This window comes from Spodoptera frugiperda, chromosome 21 (assembly GCF_023101765.2).
Source record: "Spodoptera frugiperda isolate SF20-4 chromosome 21, AGI-APGP_CSIRO_Sfru_2.0, whole genome shotgun sequence".
In the NCBI taxonomy this organism is placed as follows: domain Eukaryota; kingdom Metazoa; phylum Arthropoda; class Insecta; order Lepidoptera; family Noctuidae; genus Spodoptera; species Spodoptera frugiperda.
The window spans coordinates 3,631,436-3,640,828 of record NC_064232.1 but is presented as its reverse complement, the minus strand read 5'-3'; the positions used below and the strand labels follow the sequence as shown (position 1 = coordinate 3,640,828).

Genomic DNA, 9,393 nt, shown 5'->3' with positions numbered 1-9,393 from the left:
AAAACGTTTCGTTGCTTTTGAGTTCTGAAAACAGTGCCTACAGGATTTAGATTATTGAATGGTCACATAAAAATGAAACAATGTGATATATAAAATGTATTTATTTACTGTTTACTATAATTATCTTAAAGCTAACAGTGAGCAAATTGTTGCAACTATTTTAAATTAGGAACAATCATAACTACAAACTAACCCCGAATGTATTTATAAAATATACGCTTACACCATTCATTTATCTATTTAATAGATTAAAAAATAATAGTTTCGGCTAAGAGATTTACGAATTATAAGTAAAAGTATTTAAAATAAATCAAGAATAAGTAAGTACTTACAATTTAATTACAAAAAGAAAAATAAACAAAATAAGAGTCGATATTGTTACTTTAGGTTGGTAATTATTTTTTCTACAGTAACACTGAGGTAGATGTAACAAGAAGGAAAAACTAAACATAATTTTTAAAATTAAACTCAATTTTATTAAAATTTCGTGTATGCTTTGGCCATGTCATGAAATATATGATATTCAGTCTTTATTTACATTGTTTACCATTTCCCTTTTATTTAATATACAACTTATTCATAATTTTGAGTCAATATATTTTTATAGAACCATATTGCTTTAACTGACAGTCCGCCCAGTATATTTTATTGTTATTTACCAACTAATCTTTGCTTACAAAATTCATACCAATTTTTTATTTAAACCTGCAAGCTTTTCCATTTACTCGTAGCAAATTCGTTCTATAAAAATATTGACTCAAATACACATACAATCGAATAATCGATTGACGACAAAAAATAATCTAACTTGTCTTCAAAAAAGTTTCTTTTTCAAAGGCTAGTATTTTATTTTTATTTGAAATATTATTTTTACTTTTACTTTTAAATATAAGTATCGATTTTAGACTATCGTTCTCTAAATTGTTTGTGTAAATTAGTTTAGCGAGTAAGTATATGCCGATTAATAGCATGCTGCTTGATATAATTATAGACAATGGTGGCAATATTACTATTGAAAAATATACAGTTATCCTTATTTTCGACGGCAGACCCTCTTGGTGCTGAAACAATAAGATACAATGATTAAATTCAAGATTTTTAATGAGGATTGACTTCGGGCTTTTAAAATCATCCAATGACTTCTCCCGCCTTGGGCGAGGCGAGAGGGAGTGATAGACTCTTACTGACTAAAAACCACCTCGTTCCTACTTCTGCCCTTCGAGCCGGATCCCAGTAAACCCGCTAGGTGACTTTCGGCCTACCACCTATAAATACCTTTTTGGCTAATGGTCACAATTTTGGGACTACAGAGTGAAAACTCAAATAAAATAAATATGTTGGTTGTCATTTTGGCCCCCAAAATAATCAAAATACAACGCAAAGTCAGGCTCACGGTGTGGGAGAGCCATGTTTCAGCACTGCTGGGTCGGCTCGACCGGTATCACTATACCACGGCCTCACAGTACACCGACGTGAAACAACGCTTGCGTTGTGTTTCATTGTGTGGGTGAGGTTACCGGAGGCCCAATTACCTACCTTCCCAATCTTCCATACCTATACCTGATTCCCCAACAACCCTTAAACCCCAAAAGGCCGGCAACGCACTTGTAACGCCTCTGGTGTTTCGGGTGTCCATGGGCGGCGGCGATTGCTTACCATTAGATGATCCGTCTGCTCGTTTACCAGCTTATACCATAACAAAAACAAACATCGATTTTATTTTAGATAACTTACATATTCCCCCCAAAACAGGGGTATCACGGAGTTGGATACGTTGGCGAACTTCTCTTGGAATCCTGTTAGATCGTGGACCAGTAGGTTGCTCTGCATCCTCGCTACTGCTTCGAAGGGTGTGCCAGTGTACTGGAAGAAGAACAAGTATTAAATTGGAAGGTTTTGTGGATTATGGCTTAAACAATCGTGATAGTGAGGTTCCTGGAACAATTACTCTTGAGGGGGCCAAGAGGAATTGCCCTAAAGGCTGCAATTCAAACACACATGTAATTCCTATTATTTTTGAGGGGCAAAGTGATCCAATTTTTTCTCTCACCTTGGGTGAGGCAAGAGGTGTAGCGGCGACGTAAGGATACCTAATAAGGATGAAGTGTGAATTCATTTTTATTTAAAAACGGATACGGTTATGTTTTCAAACATACAAGTTCACATACACATGACACCCAGACCCGAAATAACTCACACAAAGAATTGCTCCGTGCGGGAATCGAACCCGCTACACGTTGCACGGCAGCCAGTTGCCCAGCCACCGCTCCAACCGTGCAGTCGTCAGACAGATTGCCAGATACTTGAAACACTATTTGTTTCTTCATCGATCCTTTCGGAAACAAAGTAGCAACTTTGCAAGTGCTAAAATGAGCTTAAATGCCAAGATTGTTTTACGATACCACTTACCGGTTCCAAAACAACAAATGAGTTGTGTTTGTATCTGTCCGGTTTGAGGCCCGTCACGAACTTGTCCTTGGGTATACCTCCAGTGTAGAAATGCGGGAACGAAGCCACCATTGGGAAATCTGTAAAACAGAAAACGTTATATTTGAAACATTTATCTCTTATTATGATAATATTCTCAAGAAGAGCAGGCCATGCTTCGGTAAGGCACGGAGTGATACCACATCTTCAAATCCCTCTCTCTCTCAAAGGCAAAGGATGGAAAATCATAATATGGCTTCTCCCGCCCTGGGTGAGATAAGAGAGTTCCTACCGTGCTGAAGTCTCAGTATCTTATATGATACTCTCTCTCCGCGACTTTGGCAGGCCCCCTTTTTTAAGAAGGAGAAATAATCTAATGATTCTCCCGCTTTGGGCGTGGCGAGAGGGAGTGTCAGACTCTTACTGACTAATAAAACCACCCCGTTTCTACTTCTGTTTTCGAACCGGAGCCCCGATAATCTGCTATGCAGTCACTGGATGATTCTCCCCGTCCCTCGAAAAAAGGGGGTCAAGCCAAGCCAAGCCACGCTACGCTATTGAAGAAACTTGTTAATGTTTATAGGTAATATTCTTACCGAAATAACACTTGGAAGTATCACTAAGGCCAGAGTGCAGACTGGGCACAGTGTCGTAACAGTCGGTGCCATTCTTGACACGATCGAATGCGTTCTCCGAGAGGTTGTAGCGGTACAGCGGCACGTCGAACATCGTCAGCTCGCCTGGAAGAAGAATAGGGGGTTTATTAGAAGATTCAACAGAAGTAAAGTCATGTTTGGTTATCTTTGCAGCACTTTTAATAGGTAACTTTTCGCCAGTACCGTGTATCTATATCACAGACAGAGTAGAATAAACCTTTAAGTAATCTTCTGCAGCGCGTTCTGAAAAAACTAAATTCTGTTTTTTTTATGGTATAAGCCGGTAAACGAGCAGTCGGATCACCTGATGGTAATCAAGCAATCGCCACGGCCCATGGACACCCGAAACACCTGAGGCGTTAAAAGTGCGTTGGCGGCCTTTTGGGGTTAGGAATTTAAGGGTTGTTGGGGAATCGGTGATTAGGAAGGAGCGTAATCGTACTGCAGAGCAAAGGCCTCCCTACCCTCCTTCCACTCGTCTCTTCATAGACGTCAAGTTCATCCCACCTTCTCCTTCTGGGCCTGCCACGACGTCTGACTACGAATTATTAGGTCTAAATAAGAAAAGACATAACTTACTATCAAAGTAAAGTGGCATCAGCTTGCAAACAGTCTTCCTCCAATATTGCAAGACATCTTGCTTTGTAAGTCGTTGGGCGTACATAACGCCCTCTGTCGAACCAAAGATGCGGTCTGGACATACCTGGAACGCAAATACAAATAATTTTAGTCTTATTAGAGTACTTTTCCACCAGAGATGTGCTATGCTACGTTGCTGTGGATGCGTTTGGCTTCCACCAATCATATTCATTGGTAGGTTAACACTAGTGAAAATGGACTCAGTTAAGCTATGTTTTTTTTTATATGGAAAGATGCGTGTTATGGATACGTGTTATGATATCGATACATTGCGTACTCGAACTGCGCATCTTCCCCAGCTACTTTGTGCCGGCGCATCTTCATAGCATATCTTACTCGCACAGCCAGCTTAGCATCAGTAAAATTTTTAGAAAACCGAAAAGGCCAAATTACGGTTTTCGAGCATAGTTCTTAGCCCCTCTCTAGTTGGTTTAATTGCAGGTCTTGTGTCAAATAAATACCATCAAAAACATCCTGTAAATAACCTTTCTTCTGGCGCAGTCGGGTAAAAAGTCCAAGTCTCGCACCTCATCAGTTTTTTTACCGTAAAAAGTTGTGAGATCCATGTAATACCAAGTCGGTTATTTTATTTAGGCCCTACTTAAAGAACCTTCTGTCTTAAGTTATTATGTAAAATGTTATTATAATATTATCAATATTAAATTTATTTAACGTTTCAAATAAAATAGATCAACTTGGCCATCGCACGTAATTGTGCAATAGACCATCGTAATTCGTAACCATGAAATAGACAATATAATACGAGAAATGTCAACAAAAGGGGTTTGAGTAACTTTGTATGGACTTGTGGCGTCATTTTTTTTTTCAGCGGCCACCAATAATTTTCATGTTACATTGTTCTGCTGTGTTCATTACACATATATGTTCAATTATTTTTTTCCTAAGTTATATCGAAGCTGAGATATTTGAGTTTGAAGAATTTAAAAATGTAGTCTCTATAAATACTTCAAATACCGTCCTGTGTGAAAAAAATCTTAGTTATTGTATATTATTAGAAGATTGATATTAGCTATTGGCTTTACTGTTTCTCGACCTCTCGTCTGTCAATGTGACATTAGTATTGGGCCCTAGGAAATAATAAAAACACAGTATTATACCTTATTGCATTTATTACATGATTTTTAGAAACACATTTACATATTAACTTTCTTCGTCCATTTCGTTCTCAATGTCATGTCGAATAATGGTATCTAAAAATTGTGCCGGCGGAGTCAGATTATTTTGATACCTGCCCCATCCCATGTAGCATATAATGGACATTATATGCGAACAGCAGCCTGTCAAATTATACGATCTACGACGAGTGCCGCCGACACGATTTAAGCTGCGTCGGCAATAGATACAAAATGCACCGTTAATTTTTTTTTAATTATTTTTTTTTTTTTTGTATTCTGGGTCAGTCAATGAAATGTCCAATGAAATGCCAAGTCGTTATAATTATCCACAAGTCCACGAGAGATTAGAAGCGTAAAAAGTAACACACAACAGTAAGGGACGAGTTGTTACCGATGTGAAACAACGCTAACATGCGTTGTGTTTCGTTGTGTGAGTGAGGTTGACACTATTCCTTACAAAAAATAAAAATAGAATAAGTAAAAATATACAAAATTTTGACAGTTAATATAAATATTCATTCATCCATTTTTAAGTGTGGGAGAGCCCAGCTTCGGCACGAATGGGCCGGCTCGACCGGAGTGATACCACGGCTTCACAGAAAACCGATGTGAAACAACGCTTGCGTTGTGTTTCGTTGTGTGAGTGAGGTTACCGGAGGCCCAATTCCCCCCTTCCCAATCTTCCCCATCCCCATTCCCGAACAACAACCCTTAAATTCCTAACTCCCAAAAAACCGGTAACGCACTTGTACAGCCTCTGGTGTTTCAAGTGTCCATGGGCGGCGGCGATTGCTTACCATCAGGTAATACGACTGCTCGATTACCGGCGATGTCTCATAAAAAAAATCCATCTCTTTCGCAAAACTTCAAACAAAACAGAACAGAGTATTGAGCAGAAATACTCACATCAGGATCAAACCCAGGTATCTGCGGCTGCCCCCTGAACCGGTCTATCTGGAAGAACTCCTTGTGTCCCCATTGGGGTCCAATCTTCACTGTCATCTCGTCCGTGAAGTCTGCGTATACCTGGAAGCAGAGAACAAATTAAATATTTTGATAATGTAACAGTTTTCACCAGTTATTTTGTGAGCCCCGTGTAGAACACCCTCTTCTCATGCATGAGAGTGCGGGCTTGAAACCTACCAACGGCAACCAATGTGACTTTTTCGGAGTTATATGTACTTTCTAAGATTATTTAGACACCACTAACAAACGGTGAAGGAAAACATCGTGGGGAAACCTGGGCTTATAACGCGGAACGCGACGCGCCGCACGCACGCGCGGGTCTGGTTGAGCTACCCTTGCTCGCCGTCCGCAGGCCCGCACTTACGGTGGCCGGAGATCGTCTCGCGATCGCCGACGTCCAGAGTGTCTCTTGCTACGGCTGGAGCGTTAAGATTCGTTCGCTCAGACGCCGGAATTAAGTATTAAAAAAGTAGAAAACAAGACTTACCCTTGCCAACATACCAGCATTGCTAACAGGTACCAGTCCAGGCACCAAATTCCTGGACATCTCCAGAACTGGGTCGGTGAAGTTCCAGAGGTAATCGTATATAGTGACCTGGACGAATGGCTCTGGACTGTACATGCTGACTAGAGACCTCAGGACCGTCTTCACGAAGTAATTGGCGTTGTGGAGGTAGGAGAATATGCCCTGGAATGAAGAGAGAGAGAATGATGAGCACAAATCCATATGCAATAGGGATGATGACGGGGTATGAAAATGAAGTCTATTTAGTCCGTCAGTTAGGTCATGAAAACGTATTTTTTATTTTGTCGTATAAGATACTAGCTACTTCCGCGCGGTTTCACCCGCTCTGCTTAGCTCCTATTGGTCATAGCGTGATGTTTTATAGCCTATAGCCTTCCTCGATAAATGCACTATTCAACACAAAAAGAATTATTCAAATCGGACCAGTAGTTCCGGAGATTAGCGCGTTCAAACAAATTAGCGCGTTCAAACAAACAAACAAACAAACTCTTCAGCTTTATAATATTAGTATAGATTAATCGTTCATTAGTTAGTAAGCGCATCGCTGTCACTTGGCAATTCTACCTACCTACCGATACTATGGTACTACCTATACTCCACGAAACCCTGTTCGTGGAGTATAGATAGGTCGCAGTCTCTCTGAAGGATCGCATTCGAAATTAAATGATCTGATGGAGAAACAAAGTCATAAGACAGCCCAAAATATTAGTAGTGGGCCGGTCACATTTGTTGAAGAAACGATAACCGTTGGGGTAAACGTGTTCTAAAGTGGAGACCGGGTCTAGACAAGCATATACGCCTTCTAGCTAGATGGAGTGACGATATTCGCATGGTGGCTGGTAGTGGTTGGACGAGAAGAGCTGAAGATCGAGCTCAATGGCGTGCTGTTGGAGGGACCTATTTCCAGCAGTAGACTAACATGGACTGATGATAATTTTATTTTATTTATTGAGGGATAATAAACAACTACAACAATACAAACTCTTAAGTATAACAAAGCAAGTAGCAATGTTGCAGTCCACTGCATTATCCACAAATAAAACATATCAACATATTTAGGAGACAGTGGTTGCCAGACGAGCATTACCAAAGTTAACAAATGAATGGAATTAAGCAACTATAAAGCTAGCTATAGCTACAATACCAATATAAAACAAAAATAATTTCATTTACTTCAATAATGACGATAAGGTGGCAAAAACACGATAAAATTTCTGCAGTATTGTTGGTTTAGTACTTGTATAAATTTTGCCATAGGTAGATGGCGCGACTGTTGAATACGGGGTACCTACAGGTCAAAGTCATGATTTACTGTATACAGATAGAATTTAATAGATAATAACAACAAATAATAGGATAAATGCTTATTATTAATTTAAATTGCTTTGGGATCCCTGACATTATTATAAGAATGGCTATGTTTAATAGTTTTAACTATTATTGTTTGTTTTCAAATAGCGTTTTGCAAAACACCCATTCGTTATGGTTATTTTGAGGCGTTATGCAATTTCTTGCATAGGTTCATAGATATTTGAATTTTTGTAATAATTGTCGTAAGATACACTGAAACTAAAAATCACGAGCAGTGATCTACTGAGCTAGATCTTCAATCCTTTGCATCCAACCAATGCCCTCTCTGGAGCTGCGGACTGCCTTGCGGGTTACCGGGGCTCCGGCTCAAAAAGCAGTAGTTGGAAGTAGGAACTGAGTCGGTAAGAGATACTACCTCTCATCATCATCAGTCGGAAGACTACCTCCTCCTTGGATTTCCACGTAAAACGACAAGCCGTCACTTGCATCCACTGGCCCCCCGCGACTCTAAAGATATTGTCGGTCCACCTAGGGGGAGGTCTGCCCACGTTACGTTTGCCGTTCCGTGCCCGTATTAGATGGATGGATGAACTGGGGCCTTAGTCTGCTATTACAATTGTGTCACAATGGTCGATCACTGAGCATTGTAAGAGGGACGGAGCTATACAACCTACATAGCTCCGTCCCTCTTTAATAGCAGACTAAGGCCCCTGGTCATATAATTGTTTTATTGACCAATGTAATCTCATAATAACTAGGATATTATACCCTTATTAAAACTCCCTCTTACACTGCTCAGTGATCGACCATTGTGACACAATTGTAATAGCAGACTAAGGCCCCTGGATGATTTTTTTCCCTCCTCAAAAAAAAACCTCTGCCAGCCACAGAGCATACTCTACAAAAGTTTTATAAAGCCCCCAAAGTATTAAATAGTATGACTTACCAGCACTCCAACATTAGGCACTATGATGGTAGCGTTAAGGTCCACATGGTTGAGGTCCGGGAGGTATATGGGGAACCTCTTCGCAGTATACGTCATCGTACTGTTCTCGTTGAAGCGAACGTTCGAGTGGAGGAGCTTTTCTCTGGAATAAAAAAGTACCTATACATAAGTAAACTAAGTATGGGAGAGTCCCAGTAGGGCTGATGCCTGATCCGGAGCTGCGGACTACCTAGCGGGTTTACCGGGGCTCCGGCTCGAAAAGTGGTTTTTAGTCAGTAAGAGTCTGACACTCCTCTCGCCTCGCCCAAGGCGGGAGAAGTCATTGAATGATTTTCCCCCTCAAAAAAAAAGTATGGGAGAGTCATGCTTCGACAGTGATACCACGGCCTCACCGAAAACTGACGTGAAACAACGCTTGTGTTGTGTGAGTGTGAAGTTACCGGAGGCCCAATTAGCCCCCTTCCAAATCTTCCCAATCCCCGATTCCCCAACAACCCTTAAATTCCTAACCCCAAAAAGGTTACCGGCCGGCAACGTGTAATGCCTCTGGTTTTTCGGGTGTCCGAGGGCGGTGGCGATTGCTTACCATCAAGTGATCCGTCTGCTAGTTTACCGGCTTATATCATAAAAATAAAGTTTTTTTAGGGAATAAAATTATCCAATGACTGCTCTCACCTAGAGAGGCGAGAGCGAGTGTCAGACTCTTACTGAGTCTTACTAAACACCACCCGGCTTCTAGTCGAAAACCAGCCAAAGTCAAATCATTTGTCCCAATTCCACCATAAA

At 40.6% G+C, this 9,393-nt stretch overlaps 1 protein-coding gene across 1 annotated transcript in view; it reads right to left on the bottom strand.

Moving 5' to 3' along the window:
* Positions 1 to 86: 86 nt before the first annotated feature.
* The window catches only part of LOC118280360 (scavenger receptor class B member 1), a 67,158-nt gene continuing 57,851 nt past the window's right edge, over positions 87 to 9,393 (bottom strand). Inside the window, exons 5-12 of the mRNA XM_035600358.2 lie at positions 8,608 to 8,749; positions 6,312 to 6,512; positions 5,765 to 5,884; positions 3,663 to 3,786; positions 3,024 to 3,167; positions 2,410 to 2,528; positions 1,735 to 1,863; positions 87 to 1,061 (exon numbers count right to left, since the gene is read on the bottom strand). Of these exons, the coding sequence (XP_035456251.1) occupies positions 804 to 1,061; positions 1,735 to 1,863; positions 2,410 to 2,528; positions 3,024 to 3,167; positions 3,663 to 3,786; positions 5,765 to 5,884; positions 6,312 to 6,512; positions 8,608 to 8,749 (1,237 nt within the window). The 3' untranslated portion in view covers positions 87 to 803. The remainder of the gene's footprint in view (positions 1,062 to 1,734; positions 1,864 to 2,409; positions 2,529 to 3,023; positions 3,168 to 3,662; positions 3,787 to 5,764; positions 5,885 to 6,311; positions 6,513 to 8,607; positions 8,750 to 9,393) is intronic.